The sequence below is a fragment of the Hydra vulgaris genome, chromosome 09, assembly GCF_038396675.1.
Source record: "Hydra vulgaris chromosome 09, alternate assembly HydraT2T_AEP".
NCBI lineage: Eukaryota > Metazoa > Cnidaria > Hydrozoa > Anthoathecata > Hydridae > Hydra > Hydra vulgaris.
This window is the reverse complement of record NC_088928.1, coordinates 51603584-51622500: the sequence shown is the minus strand read 5'-3', so window position 1 is coordinate 51622500 and position 18917 is coordinate 51603584. Positions and strand designations below refer to the sequence as shown.

The 18917-nt window shown below is 28.6% G+C and overlaps 1 protein-coding gene across 1 annotated transcript in view; it reads right to left on the bottom strand.

The window, feature by feature from the left end:
• Positions 1 to 5904: 5904 nt before the first annotated feature.
• The window catches only part of LOC100192292 (tyrosine-protein kinase Fer), a 126467-nt gene continuing 113454 nt past the window's right edge, over positions 5905 to 18917 (bottom strand). Inside the window, exons 12-16 of the mRNA XM_065806010.1 lie at positions 17562 to 17778; positions 17309 to 17479; positions 13627 to 13857; positions 7445 to 7611; positions 5905 to 6448 (exon numbers count right to left, since the gene is read on the bottom strand). Of these exons, the coding sequence (XP_065662082.1) occupies positions 6263 to 6448; positions 7445 to 7611; positions 13627 to 13857; positions 17309 to 17479; positions 17562 to 17778 (972 nt within the window). The 3' untranslated portion in view covers positions 5905 to 6262. The remainder of the gene's footprint in view (positions 6449 to 7444; positions 7612 to 13626; positions 13858 to 17308; positions 17480 to 17561; positions 17779 to 18917) is intronic.

The window sequence follows — 18917 nt, the reverse complement described above, 5'->3', positions numbered from 1 at the left end:
CTTCTAGAAACTTCTGGATACTTCCTTTAATTATTAAAAAACTTCCGTGACGTTGACACGGACCAGACTTAAGAAAATGAAACAAACCAAAAAATTTGCACTTGTTTTGTCCGCTGCAAAATGGCACTTGTCAACGAAGTTCTGCCTGTGTGCTGTCACCTGTCAGCTGATTGCTCATGTCATGGCATGCTATGACTCCAGAATCCTGAACTGTTTGCTGTGGTAGTATAGTTCGTTTCGTTTTTAAGACATGTAAAATTAGGAACACTTTTAAGCATTGTTCAATGTTGGTTGCAAATGTTTTGTCCAATACTGTACATCAAAGAAAATTCTATAAAGCAATACTATTTTTTCGCAATATAACCTAATAGCTTATTAGTTTTATCCAATACTGTACATCAAAGAACATTCTATAAAGCAATACTATTTTTTCACAATATAACCTAATAGCTTATTAGTTTTCCTTAAATAACTAATCAAACATCTTTTGAATAAATGTATATAAAAGTATACAGTTTAAAAAATATATATAAACTATAACTGGTGCCAGAACACGATAAACATATTACATTGTAAAATATATTACAAATATGTATTGCGTACTATTCCGGTGTTTTTCTTTTGCTTTCACTAAATAAATAGATCAATGAAGTAAAGATAATTAGGTATTTATAATTACTAATAAAACAGTGGTAAATTTAGATTTTCACACGGTTAAAATTATTGGCCAATAGAATCTTTATAAAACAATGGGAAGCTTAAAGCGCTACCCTAGACCTCTAGCTGGTAATAAGAGATTCTTTTTAGTCTTTGAGAACCCTACTCCATTATTATATTTGTTTATAATATCATTAAGTTATTTAAATTGAGAAAATTTAAAGATTCTCTGAATATTTACATCTTTTTTACCGTTGTATTAAATACCGTCTTAGATTATAACTTACTATACCTCCAACTGTGGGTAGTATTATATCTTAGATATTCATTTTGAATACGTTAAACTTTATATTTATGTTCCACTAAAATTCTAACAAAGTATATCTAAATTTATAGCTTTTAAAAGTAGATCTAATAAAAACATGCTAAGAACAACCGTACCATTTCACTATTAAATGTTTTGCTGTCATTTTAGATCTAATTGTCCAGACGTTTTTTAAATAAATCAATATTAGAAAGTTTTGAAAGTGTTTTATTTCCACTGTGAAAATAATGATAATGGTGAGAAAAGAAATTTGCTTCAAGTAGTTATTTATCTAAATTATAAATGGATTTTCTTAAAGTATTTTTTATTTACGTTGTCACGTTAAGTTAAACATTGCACATCGGGCCAGAGGTGAGCAAAACCCTTCAAAACCAACTTTTAAACTGGAATAATTTTTTATTGTAAATGTAATCTAGAGACCTCCAGCACCCTAAAACTCATATAGTTTTTTCCCTACTGTGATTTTTGAGTTCGTTATATCAATTTTACCACAAAAATGGCAATATTTTTTCAAATATTGGTAAAAATGTAAAATATCATATAAAAATGAAATATTAGGCCAACAAGACAATTTTACAACCTTTTAATTTTTTAAAGGTTTATATTTAACATCATATTTACATCATCCTTTTAATTTCTTAAAGGTTTATATTTGACATCACCATTGACATCATGTATTGAAATAAAAAAAAGAAATATGAAAATTTACTTTTTATGCATGCTACTTTTTACAGTGTTTTTCAATTAAAAAAAAAACCCTTCAGATGCGCAACATTTTTTATAACACTTACCTTAACACAAGCAGAAAACCACTAGGCCACACTATACCGCACGTGTGATCTACTTTAAATTACACTCTCATATATAAATAAAAATTTACAAATACCAAATTTTCTGAGCTCAGCTGAGCGCAGTAGGTGCTAGGCTTTTATTATAAATGATATCCGATTGTAGATTTTGCTTTAAAAACTGGAGAAGACGAATAAAGAACAGTTTTAGTCATTTAAATCTTGTTAAAAACGTTTTTAAATAGCACTTTTAATGTTATTGTAAAAAGTTATAATATAATATTTTATAAAAGAGGAGGTAATAAATACAGATTTGGAGGCTGGAAACAAATAAACCCCAAAATTTTATCCCCACACCTCACTCCAAACGTGAGGACAATAATTTGATAAAATATTTTTTGTACTTCTCTCAACTAGACTTATTTTCATCAATAAGTTTTAAGTTTCATAGAATTATCTCTCGGTGTTCAAAAAATATGACCATATAAAAATTGTAACCCCCTCAAATTGAGATGGATTTTAACTTTATTTGATCATAATTTTTGAACGCTGAGAGATAATACTATAAAACCTAAAATTTATTGATGGGTATAAGTCTAGTTAAGAATAGTTAATTTTTATCAACTTGTTGCCATCACGTTTGAGGTGATTAGGTGTTAGGTGACAAAATTTTGAGGCTTATTTGTTGCCAGCCTCCAATCATCGCAATTTTATGCAAAGCGTCATTATTTGACATAAGCATAAAGATACGAATGTTACGAGTTTGCTCCATTTCTGGAAGTTAACTACCTCAAACACCAAAAAATGCGGGATCATCACTGAAGAAAATATTTAATACTTGGATTTAAAAAATGTATGCAAAAAGTTTTTATTTATGTATAAAGAAGAGTTTAGTTTAGTAAAGAGTTAAAAATAGTTTGCTTACGAGAAAAAAAGTTTTTTAATTTCTCGTTGTGTTGAAAGAAAGAAAACTACATCATCTAGTACTTTTAGTTTTAATGTCGACTAAATAACTTTTCAAAAATGCCGTTATCATCTAGAAAAATGTACTTTAAATATGTCAAATGAGTTTAGTTCATTTAAATAACGCCCATATAATGGAAAAACAGTAATTTAATTGTGAAAAATAGTCATTTCATCCACCCCAATATTAATGTTTTAGACTGAAACAACAGAGAGCACTAAACAATGAAGTTCTCCAGGCCTCAAACAAATTAAAATCTTATGATGAAATGCTTTGCAGCTACGTTACTAAGTTGTCCAGAATAAAAAAGAGTCAGGGAAAAGTCAAAGACTCCAGTCAACCTGAGGAGGCCAAGGGGCTCTTGATGTACTAATGTATGATGTATGTCATCACCTAGATTTTTAAATATATAAAAAATATGTTAATAAAGTTCAACTTTTATAAACGTTATTTGTTTATATTCACAATATCAAAGAAATAATAAAGTACAAAAATAAGTAAAAATTATGAAAATATCTTGACAACCTATGATCACACCTACCTATGTAATCATAAACAATCCTAGAGACCATATATGGCCCGATTTAATTTTCCTGATATCAATTACCTATATTTAGACATACAACATATACCATCTAATTAAAACTATCGAGACCACCTTTGACCACCCCTAAAATGATTACCTGAGGGGTCATGATAAAATTAAAATGGAGCCCAAAAATGAAACCCTTGGCACTAAAAATCTCTATAAATATGTATCATATGTCTATATTTAACCCATAAATAGTTTTGCCATTTTTAGGCAAATCTTACCCACTGTGCATTGGTTAGAATTATTGAAAGATTAAAAAGTGTAGCTTACGCAGTTTTTTTAATAAAGTATTTAAAAAAAAAAAAGATTATAAAAGTAATAAAGATGTTGCTTTTGTTGATGTTCCTTCTTATAGCAAGCAAATAAAAGTTTTATAAAGTTCATTATATTTTATGTACTTTTTTCTTTTCCTTAAAAAACTTTTTTTCTTTAAAAACTTTTAGACTTGTAAACTCTTTTTTTCTGTTTTGTTTTTTTTTAGCTCTGTGCCTTGACCATTCTGAATATTTTTAATTTTCTGACTCAACAGATACTACGAGGGTAGTGTGGATTAGCATCAACTCCTTTTTAAAAGAAAAGGCGTCACTATCTTCTAAATACCTTTTTTAAATTATATAGTTTTTTTTCTCTCTCAATAAAATCAAAAACATTGCAACAACCAGCATCCTATATTGCTTCAGATAATTTGGTCTAATTAACATGGTGGACATTAATTGTCTATTTAGGTTTCTTCTTTTTCTTTTAAACAAATTTTATAAACTTTCCAGTGCTTTGAAGAAGCAGTATCAAAGTATGAGTATCAAAGATTTTTTCCAATAGTAATTAAGTTTTTTGCACTCTCAATCCTTCACTTTCGTTTTGTCAACATGAACTCTAATGCAATGTGAGAGGAAATTAAAGTTGCGTCTCGTCGACAAAGTGCTACCACAACGGGAGTCAAAAGTACTACTAAATTAGATATCATTCTACATTCCTTTTCTTTCATCTTAATTCAATCATCGACGTTGGAATCCAATTTAAAATCTAGTAGTGCCTTTTTAATACAATAACTTAATTTTATTTTATCCTCACAAATCGGTCTAGCAACAAGCTGCTGCGTCGGGTTTTGCAATCTATGATTAAACGGATGACCTTTCTAAACTCAATTTTTACGTACTTTTGTAAATAATTTTCAATTTTGTTTGGAGACCTTTTAAATATTTTTACAACTTTTTTGACTTGGTTATAACGGGTCCAATAATTTGGTGCTTAATTTTTAACTTCAGATGTTTCATTAACTAACAATGAATCATTAGAATCTCGAATATGATCTTCTTCTTCAGAAAACATTTTTTACTTTAAATAACGATAACTAAAGTTTATTTAATAAACCTTATGTATTTTGATAACTTCATTAATTAAACAGATGTTAAAAAAACTTTTGTAAATAACGCTCACATTTGTAATTAAATTGTGGACATAAAAATGAAATTAAAATCACGCACACGTTTGAAATAAGAATGTATTAGAAAAATCAAAATCCAATTAAGGTGTACCTTCTACCAAAAAATTTTGATCTTCCCATCAGCAAGTACTAATATTTTATTTATTTTTGATAATATATAATTTTAATATTATACTATATATACATTTTTACATGTTTAATCGCACATTGCAGATAAGCAATGTTTTTAGTTTGTATTTTCGATAAAATACAGAAAGGAGAGAATAAAAAAGAAAACATTGCAAAGAGAATAAACAGCAATAAAACTAAACATCCACAAAACTAAAGCCTATATTTACACTTTATCAATTTTTACAATTAATGATGTACAAATTACTAAATTACAAATTAAGCTTGAACGTCTTGTACTTTTACCTTTTTTTATGACGATTCCGAAATCTCGGGAAATTTTAGAGACTAACTCGGGATTTTCATCCCAAGGTGGCAACTCACCTTTATTTTATTTCATAAGTATCAGTTTAGGGTTTACTTTACTCTCGGAAAACCTTTACATAAATTATATGCTCAATTCATAGCTAACATGTTAGCGAAAGTAGCGAAAATTTAATGCTAATTAAAAAAGATGCAATGTGCACACAGTACGCGCTACTCAAAAAACAAGTTCTTGCTTTTTATGATTTGACTTAAGTTTATTTTGTCAAGTCAGCAATTGCAAAATTATTAAAATTTGCAAAATTTTGACTAATTAATCAACAAGTTTGCAAATAGACCTTAACAATCGCAACCAGAAAATCGATGTTTTTTGTTATCTGAAATGACTCTGAAATGCCTATAAAAAAAGGCAAAAATACGAAAAAATAATTTCAAGATTTCTTGGAATTCAAACGCATATTTTTACGAGAACAAAAAATATTTTAGCCCTTGTTTAATCGCATACTATCTTATCTACTTTCTCTTTAAGTCGTGAACAGCAGATTCGTCCAGCAGCCGTCTTTAAAAAAATCAAAGAAGTATCAAAAATGCTATTAGATTTACTTAAGGGGATGCTACAGTTGCGTACGTCAATTAAAAAAATATTTTAAGCACTAAAAATGTGAACCGTTTTGCATAAAAATTAAAAAAAAAAAAAAAAACATAAGTTATATATGATTTATGTATATTAAAAACATACAATATATTTTATTTGTAGGAATTTAATAAAAAAATAAATATATTTTAATTGTGTTAAAAAACAAAAAAAAATTTTTTAAAATATAAATCAAATAATATGATATATTAGTGTTCATAAATTTATGAAAATTATAAAAAATATAAAAAAGCTTTTTATAAGCTAATTATCTAATTGCAAATATTTTATTTTACAATAGAATGCGAAATACGAATAAAATACGAAAAAAGTATTTTTTTTTTTTAAAAAAAAAATCAAAAAAAGAACAAAAAATAAATGCGCGCGCAGAATTATACAAAATGGAATACTTTTTTTTACTGATAATCATTTAAAAAAATTCATTTTGAATATATGCAACTTAATTTTTTCAAGTATATTGATTATATCACTAAAAGAAGGTCTCTCAATGTCCGAAAAATGCCAACATTTTCTCATTAGCTCATACACCTCAAGAGGTGTTTTTGCAGGAGATGGCATCCTATACCCGGCATTTATTTCTTCACGTGCTTGCTGAAAATGTAGTTAGTACACAGTTAACTCATAATATTAAAATATTATTTATATATTAAAATATTTTATAAATAATTTCAGCGTTTTCAGTTTGACGTCATCAGTAACGTTTAATAAACGTTTGCAGTATAAGTTACAAAACAGACAAACAAAAAAAAGGGCAAATATTAATTTGATTTACGCAAACACGTATAAACTCTGAAATCATGAAATGTTCATAGAAAATTATTTGAACTCAATTTTGTTTTATGTTCATTAACGTGAACTGTAAAACTGACGTAAGACAAGTCATTAAGGAAAACTTCATGCAAAACATTTTTTGTTTTAGCCTTCACGGCAATCTACCGTACTATTTTGTTGTAACTAACAAAATCCTATTTAATTTATTAAAAATTGTTCTTTTTAGCGTGATTTATTGTTGCAAAAAATAAAAAAACTAGAATTTGAAGTACTGTTTTACAATTAGCAAAGACAAAACCTTGGATGAAAAAGTATAAAACATAAGGGGAAGCCTATCCTTTCTAGCGTCTCTTAAATGTGTGTAAGTTTTGGCTTTTTTTTTTAAAAGTTTTTAGACTATCATTTAAAAGCTAGTTTTTTTAAAAAGAATTGGGTTAGCTAATCAGAGCAATGTCCAACATATCTTTGATATCGATGTTGTACTTGAACAAAACATTTCACGAAACTAAAGAAACTACTTTTAAAAAGTAATAATTTGTAAGACTTAAAAATACTTATTAAAAAACAAAGTTTTAAAAAACGTTTTAATTGAAGGTGTAATCCAAGAAACATCTTTATCATTTAGTAAAATTTGTAAATATTTGTGCTGCAAATAAACAGAATTTCAAAAACAAAATGCAAAACGAAATACAGTCTTTTTAATAATTACTATTTGTTGTAATTATTAATAATAATAACAATCAAACATCTTTTCAGTTTTCATATGTAAACATTTTATAACTGTTCTAAAATAACAATCGAAATCATAAAAAATACCTTATTGGTCCAGCCAGGATACGGCTGTTGGCCGAGTGAATAAATTTCATATAACGTAACTCCATATGACCAAACATCAGTTTTAGTGGAATACTTAGTGTCAAGCCATACTTCAGGGGCGCACCATTTAAACGGAATCTCTTTTGTGGTTTGTATAGTATATGTACCTTAACATTTTTTTAAAAACTATTTTACATTCAACAATAACAATTTCAGACTAATCAACATCAATATAATTATGTAAATGAATAATATCGAATAATTTAAAGCAATAACATAACTCAGATTACAATAGCATATTTTGGACAACAGTACATTGTTGTATGACAGCATATTGTTGGACAAATCAATTACAACGTGTAAAATCAAAAATCAAATGTGGACTGTCAATTTGATAACACATAAAGAGTCATCTTTTTATTGCTTAAATATTGTTAACTATAAAATTCTTTTTTTTATATTTTATATATATATATATATATATATATATATATATATATATATATATATATATATATATATATATATATATATATATATATATATATATATATATATATATATAGTTTTTCATTAAATTAAAAACGGGGGTTTGAGTTAACAAAGTAATTCAATATGATTAAGTTTAAAAATTAGCTTTATTTTTAGTTAAATTTTTAAAACTTTTCATGTAGCATTTTTAGAAAACTATTGCTTAAATATTATAAAACTTAAATTTAAAAAGATTTCAGTAATTTACTATCTATATTGATTTATCATTCCCTTATGATTTATCATCATCTAATTATTTATTATCGCCTAACTCATTTTTTTAAAACTAACTCATTAGAAATTTAAAAATTTAATTATCATGTTCAAGTGATGGAAATTTTTAATTATTTTTTTAATAAGTTTTGCAGGAGAAAACATTAGGATTTTAGCAATGAAATGCAATGAAACTAAATTTACTCTGACGTTGTAGTTTTAGTAGATGAAAAATGGAGGTTTGACTTTACTTGCACTAAAGTTTTTGTGAGACATTTTTGACATCACTTTGACTTTTTTTTGGCTAGTGTTGGTCAGAGTGTAGTGTTTGGGTTTTGTTTACCAATTCTCACTTAAGCTATGCGAGACTATGTTCTAAGCTTCTAAACACTAGTCTCGCATAACTTAAGTCTAACTTGAGCTATGCGAGACTAGACTAATCACCAAGAGTTTTTGGCTACTAGTATCAGCAGAAAACATTTTCTATGGTTAGTAATGGGAAGTGTCAATTCCATAGAAAAATTTTCGCAGTCAAGATAACTTTTTGTGACTAGTATCATTAAGGCTAGTCACCACGAGGCTAGTCAAAATCAAGGCTAGTCACCCTTTACAAATCATAACATATCTATGCTGGGTCTTTGATTCAGACGTGTGACTTTCCGGGATCTTTTTCATCTACCAAGAGCAGCAGCAAAACAAAATGCTTGATTATGTAGATCATATAAAACACTTTTTTCCGTTCAAAGATGTTGACTTAATTTCTAAACACCACTGAATTTCATTGGGAAGGTGATATCTTTAAAGTTCTCTGACGATTACTATACTTAGTCATATGGTGGAAATTTGAAAACTTCTAGGTACCTTGCAAAAAGGATGGCTCACTTGGCATTTGTTGTCATTATTCTATACATTAATGACTGAATGCTTTGGAATGTAGGTAGGTGTTTTAATGTAGCATTTCTCACAAAGTCTATGAATAGTTTAAAATTCATGTTAATATTCATGGCGACACTGGTACCAGCTGGAGCCTTTGTTAATGAACTTTTCTGTCAAGTTAATAATTTGCAAAAGCTTTTTCAAGCATCTTCTTAACGTCATTTTTTATGAAGAATTAGCGTAATGTCTGATAGTTAGTTGGTCAGTCAAGTAAGTCAGTTGAGGCTGTAGCATGGGTTTAAATAGAGGCTGGATTTAGGTGGTAGCTTAAGTTTAGGCGAAAACACTGACCAATGCCACAGCGTCTAATAACTTCACCACTTTCCGCTATTTAGCCAAAGTAATTAAATTTTCATGTAGGAGATCTTTTAGATCCTTAGAAGCTTGTGTTGTTACTGGGTCCATGGGGTCCTTTATATTGTTAGAGTTATACATGTCATTTTTTTTCTCTAAATGCTTGCGCAGTCCGGTCAAGCCAAGTTCCCACACTTTACGGTGACTAGTTGAATAAAATTTTGCTGGTATAAAAAATTTGTGACACTTGTTGAGGAGAGCTCATGTTCTAGGTTACTAGTTTCGATAACACTAGTCACAAAAAATTATGCTGATACCATAAATTTTTCCATGGAATGGATGCTTGATATTACTAACTATAAATTTTATGATTGATTTTTTTGGCCATAACTGAATGACTAATTAATAGGGAAAACTATAAAACCATTTAAAAAAATTTTTTGTCGTAAAACTTTTGACAAACTCTAAAACCACATGAGAACAATTGGCATTCACATTTAACAACAGCTTAAAATTTTTTATTAAAAATTTTAAAATAATTTGAACCTCTTTTCCAGAGAAAAACCTTCGGCGGTATGATGGTACAAGTATGTAGGAATACATTAGAGTTGGTTTAGAAATCTTTTATCATCTTTGTAAAAAAAAAATTGACTCGAAAATTTTAATTTTTTGGCCTATTGACAAGATTATTAATCAAATGAAATAAAATATTTTTAAAATTGAATATTTTTGTCACATAAGTTACAAACAAAGATAAGCAACTTATTTAAGTAAGAGTTTCTTAGCCCTTTATTGATTTTAAAATTCTGGGAAAGGCCTGAGAACAGTTTCATTGTGCCTTTATACAAGTGCAAAACTATTTAATAAATACAAATGCAAATTATAAATAAAAATACAAGTGTAAAACTATTTAAAATCCTTAATCAAGCAAAAACTCATGATGGCAACAGAAAAACTGTCTGATTTCTCTGTGTGAAAAAAGCTAACAAGCAACTGACTGACTCTATGATTAAATGCTCTCAAGATGTTTTTGGTCAAGCTATCAACTTTAAAGATCAAAGAGGTATTCAAAGTAGATCAAAAAAAGAGGTACCCAATTGGTATCTGCGAAAACTGTTGAGTAGGCCTTAGAAAAAGAGACATCGGTGAAGATGTTCAACTTCCCTTCCAAACATAAAGATTGTTGTTATCTCTAAGAAACACTTTAGTTCAAATCAGAAGTCCTCAGTCAAATGAAGTTATCAAGTTAGGTCTTGATGGAGAAGGGGGTTCCTGAAAGTGTCTCTAGCAGTTTTTGACTTAGAAACAAATGCTTCTCCCATTGACTAAGAAACCTCTCTTCAAGGACTCAAGAGTGAACCATTAACTTCTAGTGGTTATTGCAGAAAACTTCTCTGAAAATTATGACAATATAAAGCAGATCATGGACAAATTGAGCCTTAAGAGATTGCCTTTTGTGTTGTCGTACGACATGAAGCTTACAAGCATTATTTGTGGTTTGCAGTCTCACTCAAAAGTGCTCACTCTTGTACCTGGTATGATATTGAGTCAAAGAATCTTCATCAGAGTGGTGAGCTCCGAACATTTGGCCCAATTCAAACTGATTATAAGGCCTTCCAAGCAGCAGGTGCCTAAACAAAAAAAGCCAGCGACTTTCAGAATGATGTGAATGAGCCAGTTATTAAGTTACCCGAAGGAACAATCACCTTGGACTTCATTCCACTCATGAAACTTCACTTGCTTCTTGGTATTGTTAACTACCTCTTTAAAAGTCTGTGTTTGAAGTGGAAAAATGCATGCGAGTGGCCAAAAATGATGAACATTCAACAACAGCCTTTTCACAGAGGGCAATTTGCAGGCAATAAGTGCAGAAAGTATTTACAAAATGTTGACTTGCTTCAACAACTTGCGGAAAAGGATGCTTGCTTTTTAGCATTTCCATTCATTGACATATTCAGAAAGTTTGATGCTTCTTTTAGAAATGTTCAAGACAACTATTGCATCCTCATTGAAGAATCCAAGGATTCCTACTTCAAGCTTCTAAACACGAGATTCCTACCTCAAGCTCCCAAAGCACATGCTGTTTTTTTTGTGACAGTTTATTGATCGCCACAACCACTTACTGGGCATCTATTCAGAGCAAGCAATAGAATCACTCTATCATGACTTCAACCATCACTGGCAACGGTTTAAAAGGCCCAGTAATCATCTGGACTACCCTAAAAATCTTCTAAACTGTTTGAATGAATACTAAATCAAACATTCCTTTTGACTTCTTTGTAGAGAAAACTGTATTATAACATATGATATGTAAGAATTAACCTTCAACATCAATATTTAAGAACTATATTTAATAAGAGTAATCCTTTTTTTCAAGTTCTTTGATCTGTCAAGTTAGAATCTGATTTTTTTAAATTTTCTGAAGAAATTGAATGCTTTTTTTGTATGTTGTTGTTTCTAAGTTGTAAGTACACTGCTTATTTATAGAATAAATATGAACAAGTTTCAAATGTTTTCAATAGAAAATGTAACTCATTTGTTCAGAGCAAGAGAATCGAAAATTTCAATTCAATTTTTTTTAACAGAAGATGATGAAGTAAAATGTTTTCCTCTGTCTTAAAATAATTCTTTGCCATAAAATAATATGTTATATTCAAATAAGTAATAAAGATATATATCACGTAAATAAAGCTATTTTGATAAAATTAACAAAACGTTAAAATGTTTAAAAAACTATACTGCTTTAATTGCAATTTGTTAATAAATTTTTCAAATACAAAGTTTCTTCAGATTCAGATTTTTCAAATACAAAGTTTCTTCAGATTTGTGACTTTTGATATCTTCTACTGCTCGTTCGACAGTTTTTTCACATTTAAAATTTTAACAGGAACTTATTTCACTTTTTTGGACTTATTTTGTTTATAAATGACTTTTGACTTATGAATGTTTTATTAACTTGTTTATGCTGCAAGTTTTGCCAAAAAAGCAAAAAGTAGAAAATCAATGTGTCAGTTGTCTAGAAATCATATTCTAAAAGTACCAAAACTGTAAAAAAGAATGTGACTGCTGTTTTTTCCAGTGTGCTCTACATTTTCTCTGTTGAATTTTACAACAATATCATATTTTGTTAAAAAAGCCATCAAAATAAACACCAAGTGAGTTGAGAAGTAAAACTTCCTCATAAATAGGAGGAATACTAATTTAGGAGGAAATTATTTAAACTACAAATATAATTTATCACACCCATATAAGCTCAATATTTATTGCGTTAATAAAACTCCATATTTAGACTATCTATCTGATATTAGAAAAATTATGTATAATTACATGACCCATTGATTTATACCTTAAAAGAGGCGTATGGCAAAATATAGTCATTTGTAAATAGAATACTCCTAGCGACTTCTTGTGCTTGTATTCTTCTAACTTCTTATAAGAATATCTTTTCCCACATGCCTCTGTAACCTATATACAACATTGAAAGCAATTTAATTATAATAAAACTTCAATCAAACTATATTTTTTATGATGTAAAAAATAAATAGTCTGCTTAACAAAAACTAATTTGAATAAACAATATTGAATAAATAATTATTAACTCCAAACAATGTAAGAATAAAATATTTTTTTCCTAAAAAATGTAGAAATAAAATATTACTTTATTTCAGCATGAGATTTGCATGATTTACTAAAAGCAAACCATGCTGATCTTTTTTAAAAAAAAGTCTGAGTAATGCATTTAGGATTAGGGGTTGTTCATAAAGTACATGCGTTTTTTTTTTACTATCTTCTCTCTCCCCCCCCCCCCCCAGCGTACATGCTTTATGGACAATCCCTTATTTAATCATATTTATTAAATTAATTAATATTTAATTCTAAAATCAAATTTCAATAAAACCTATTTTAAATTGCTTGTTTTTATAACTTTTTTTAACTAAATATGGAGTTTCTATTTTAACATAATAAACATTAAAATTATTAGAGATTTGACCATGTTTTGCATGCAAACCCACTCAGCAAAACCATTTTTTGTTTTCAGATTTGGAAATCATAAAATTCTTTACCAAAATTAAACAAAACATAAAAAAAAAATTTAACAATTTTTTTCAAAATTTAATTAAAAAAAAATTCCATCATTTGAAGCAGTCATTGATTGCTGACATGCCATTTTTTTGAACATGAGCAGTGTGTTAAAAATATATACAAACCTTCATCATCCTCTTCTCTTGACATTCCAAAGTCAGAAATTTTTACATCATAATCATTTGTAACCAGACAATTGCGAGCTGCTAAATCCCGGTGAATGATTTGTTTTTGTTCTAGGTAAGCCATCCCTCTAGCAATATCCATAGACATGTCAAACAATCTCATCTGAGTGAAATTGGGGCCTTCCTTTTTTAAAAGAGCAAGCAAATCACCTTTATCACACAACTCTAACACTAAAAAAACAAAAAACACAAAGACTAAAACATTAAAAAAAAAACACTTCTAACAAAGCCGCAACAACTATTTAAGTTGGGAGCTGACAGAAAGTTGGGAGCTAATAGAGAGTTAGGAGTTGACAGAAAGTTGAGAGCTAACAGAAAGATGAGAACTAACAGACAATCGAGGACAGAAAGCAAAGAAGAGTCCAAAAAACTGCTTTAGACTTTAAAAACTTAAAAAACTGTAAATTTTATTTAAAACTCAAAAATTCAAAAATTATCAAATTTGATACAAACTTTGAAATTTAAATTTGAGATTTGAATTTTATCAAATTTGGAATTGAATTAATAGTTTGGTAGACTCTCTATAAAAAATCCTATTCTAATGTTATCTTTTAAGTCCGTAAACAATAAATTCTTCTTTAATTTGCTATACTACCTGCCCAAACACTAAGTCGATTTGTTACATTCGTTATGCCTATCTTTATTTAAGATAATTAAAAAATGAAGATGAGGGAGAATTCCAAAGCATCGATGAGCAAGGAAAAACAAAATTTTTTCATTATGAAGAAGCAGTTACAACAAAAAGATACAACCTGCATTTTGGACCTTGAGAAAAAGAGGAATAAAAGATTTATAGAGATAAAATGAAATGCAACCAGGAGTGAAAAGCTACGGTAAGCCCCAGCTGTCTTTACCAGCAAATAAAGTCATCATAGAGGTAATACTTTCAGAAATGATCATTAATATAGATAAGAAGTATTATGGTATCAAGGATGAAACCTTGTAACACCCCAGAGGTTTAAGGATTAACCTAACCTCATGGCTTCGGCCTACCTTAATCGGTATTTTACATTAATTGATTAACGATTAAATTTCGAAAAATTAATCGATTAATTTTCTATTAATTTTAGAAAAAATGTGTTTATAACTTTATAAAAAGTAATTTATACTTTTTATGATTTTATTTCTCTTTTAATCAGATATGATCTTAAAAAACATAAATTATCAACAGTATCATCGTTTAAGCAAGTTCTAAAATTAGTAACAAATAAACCAGCTGCACTAAAACTTCTTTCTGCTTCTATAGAAAACGGGGGAAGACTTAGCATGGCATTATAAATCTTTTCTAAAGAACTTGGCCTGTTTCCAGTGCTTTCGAGAACTGCAATTTCACGTTTAATGCATGTCAAAACTTCTTGAGGGGAAGATTTAAAAGTTATCCCTTTAGTTTTTCCTGCTGCTGAAGCTGTATTAGCTATTATTTCTGCTAATTCTTCACCTTTAGTTTTTTTTCTTAATGGTTCTTTATTACAAGTGTACTCTAACTCAGACTGATATGCTGCTTCTACTTCCTCATGTAGAAATAAACGTAGGTATATTTCTCTAGCAGTTTTAGCAATTTTTTTTTTATGTGGGTATTTCAAAAGATTATCTGGAAATTCTGAGTCTGATTTATAGTCAGCTGGGTTATGTAAAAAGCACAGTAAACCAGCAATATTACAACTTCTTCTTTCAACAATTCTCTCTGAAACAACAGTAAATAATTTTTGACCAATGTTAGTATTTTGTTCTTTAAGATTTTGTAGTAAAAACAAAATAATTTTATCAGATCACAGTCTCTTTTCCCTAGTTCAATAACACTTAACTCTACAACATGTAGAGCCTGAACAATATCAGAAATGTGTTTTATTTCTTCTTCTTTTAAAATTAAATCTGTTCTAGATATATCAACAAGAGCCTTTGCAATAACATTTTTTAATTTTAAGAATCGTTTTAACATACTTATTAGCGAATTCCATCTTGTTTTAGTATCCAAAATAGGCTTGAGTTCTTTTCCTAAATCTGTTCTACAAATACTTTGAAGGGAATCGTTTTTAAGTGGAGATTTTCTAAAAAGTTTGACTATTCTACGAACCTTCGATATGATAATGCCATAGTCCTCATTAAACTGGATTTTCTGTGAAACAGAGCTATTACTTTTCTCATTCCAGCATTCTTCAGTGTTGTTTTCATCATCAGGGTCGGAATCAGATGTTTCATTTTCAATCTCATCAGTCATTATTTCTTCTTGAGTTGTTTCTATTTCTAAGCAATTTTTCTTATAAAGAATATCACATACAGCAAGATGAATTCCATGGCAGTAGCAAAGTTGGTGTATAACTCCCATTTCTCGTCCGATTTTTTTCATTACTAATGCACCGTCAGTAACACATCCAAAAACATCATTGATCAAATTTAAGCCAAATTCATTTAATTTCTCAATAACAATATTAACAGCTCTTTCTAAAGGCAACAAACCATTTATTCTAATCATTCCAAGACCATAGTGACATTTGTCACTATGACATACATACCTTCTAGTTTTACCAGAAGTCCACTCATCAAGAGAAATTGAAAACCTTTCTCCTTTTAATTTTTTTGCTGAAGCTCTTGAACAACTTTTAACTTAATTGAGTTTGCGTAGTTCATAATAATTGCCTTTATAGCATGTCAATCATCAGGGATTTTAAGTCCTTGAGCTTTCCAGCCCTTTTTAATATCTTTGCTATTGGCCACAGTTGCAAAAGGGATACGATCAACAGCAGTTAAACAAGTTAATACATCTTCAGCTTTGCTACCTATATTATTACAAAAGGTAGCAATACTTGGCTGTATATTTTTAGACTTCTCTGAAATAACTTTTGTCAAATAAATTTTATGTTTGTGCTCTAAATGATACAAGAAACTTGAAGTTGATGAATGGAATTTAAGTTCAACTGAACAATGTTTGCACTTGTATGTTGATTTGCCTTTATTTTCCAATAAAAAGTGTTTCCAAACTTCAGAGCGGTTTTTTCCAAACGACATTGTAAATGGTGGTTAAGAAACGGCACTATGAAAAAAGCATTGTTTTTTTTGTTTATAATAATATTTGACCGGATGCCGGAAAATAAAGGCAAATCAACATAAAAGTAAACACAAGTTTTTAATCGATTAATCGTTTACCACCCGTAATCAAAACCCGACTTGTTGGATCAGCTGTTGGATTCAATATGAGATAATAAAAGTTAAGTAATATGGTAAATTAAAACAATTTGGTGTTGATGGCTTTTTTATTTTTAAAATTTTTAGGTATTAAAGCTGTTTTATTAAATGTTTTAAATTATTAGAAAACTTAATCATAGATAGTGCATGACATCTCAAGCAATAAGCTATGCAGTTCTATCAAAGTTGTAACAAAGAGTAACACCTCAAACAATGCACACCAAAAGCACTAACAGGGACACCATCTGTGCCCAACCTGGTAGTATGAACACTCTAATACTTTAGAGCTACTGATAGAATCAGCATCTAGTTACAATGATTCCTAGGCAACAAAATATTGTAACACAGATTTGCATCAACACCAGTCGATTAAAAAAATTAATGAAAAAAGAAAAATAAACTTTTAGTCTTTGTATTAAAAGTTAAAACATATATTTACATATATAGTAAGGTTCTTTGTCTCTGCAAACCCCGATCAATTTTAACACATTTTTATGCATACAAGTTTTCATAATTTCGGCTTCCTCAAGGAACTGCTTTTTTATTACATCGCTTACATTTTCTTTACAGGTTTTTACTGCCAGCATAATCTGCTTTGAACGTAAAACTCCTAAAATGATTAGAAAATTAGAAATAATGAAACAAGATATATAGTACAATGCTTTTGAAAATATATTCAACATGAACAATACCTTTATACACATCGCCAAAATGTCCACCTCCAAGTCTGCATTTAAGTTGAACATCGTCTTGTGGTACTATGTAATCATCTCCATCCATAAAGATACGATTTACTGAATTCATCAATATGATACCAGTGCTGCTCTGTATGACAGACCGTCTTTCATGATGATAAGTTATAAGAGCGTTAATTGAAGAAAATGATTCTCCTTCCAGTGTGTACAACCCCTAGAACAAAAAAAAAAAAAAAACTTAAAAAAAAAAATTAAATTTTTATTATTTTAAATTTAATTTAACTTAATAATAAATTATTTTTTTTTTAGTTTAAAAAAAAAAAAAAATAATATTAAAATGAAAAAAAATTTATATTTTATCACAAGTAAATTTATAAATGTAAATTTACAAGTAAATACTTTTTTCATATACAAATTCGCTTCAAACTTAATTTGTTCTGCAGGCAGCAAGATTTAATAATAGTTACTGAGAAAGTTTGTAATGATGCTGATTTTGCAATGAATTTGACATATAACTTTCAGAGTAGATCAGTTGTAAAAGATAATCTAAGAAGAACTAACATAGATTCAGTCAGTATATTGTCATTCATAGACACAAGATTTTTTCTTTTAATATTTTTAAATGAACTCACTTCCAATAAAGTAGCAAGCACTATTTATACAACCAAAATATTTTATTTAAGTTGAAAATTAATAAAAAGCAAAAATCAAATTTTAAAAACAAAAAAGTTATTGACAAAAGACCATTCTCAAAAAGTTTTTTGAGAATGGAGGATTAATTTAGTTAAAGTAACTTGGCTTAATGACAAACCACATGAGATTAACTTTTGGATGAAACAAGTCATTTGTGCAGCATCCATGGTAACCATATTTGAAGGAAGAAAAAAAAAGGAAACAATCTTATGATGATGGGACAGAGGCTCAAGTTTAGCAGCATGTAAACTACATTTACAATATGTTGACCTTGTCTAAAAGAGAAAGGACATCATAAGAAGAATCGCCAATTGACAACAGTATTTAAAATCAGCTGGTGGCTCTAATTAATGAAAAAGTGATAACTACTTTAACTAGCTAAATTTAGATAAGCTTTTTTATTGGTTAGAAAACATTTAATAATTTAGAAATCTTTTTATGTTTGTATGATAAACAATTTGTCAGTCAAATTTAGGTCTTTTTGGTTGAAAAGTTGATTACTTCAGAAATTTCAATGACAGGATGTTTAGAACTAACATACAAACAAAATTATAAAAAGAATCCCCTCCTCTAGTCCCCACAATTAATTTTTTTAAACCATCTTGAAGGATATCAAAATTTTTAAATTGATTTAAACTTATTCAAACTTTTTTTATTAGT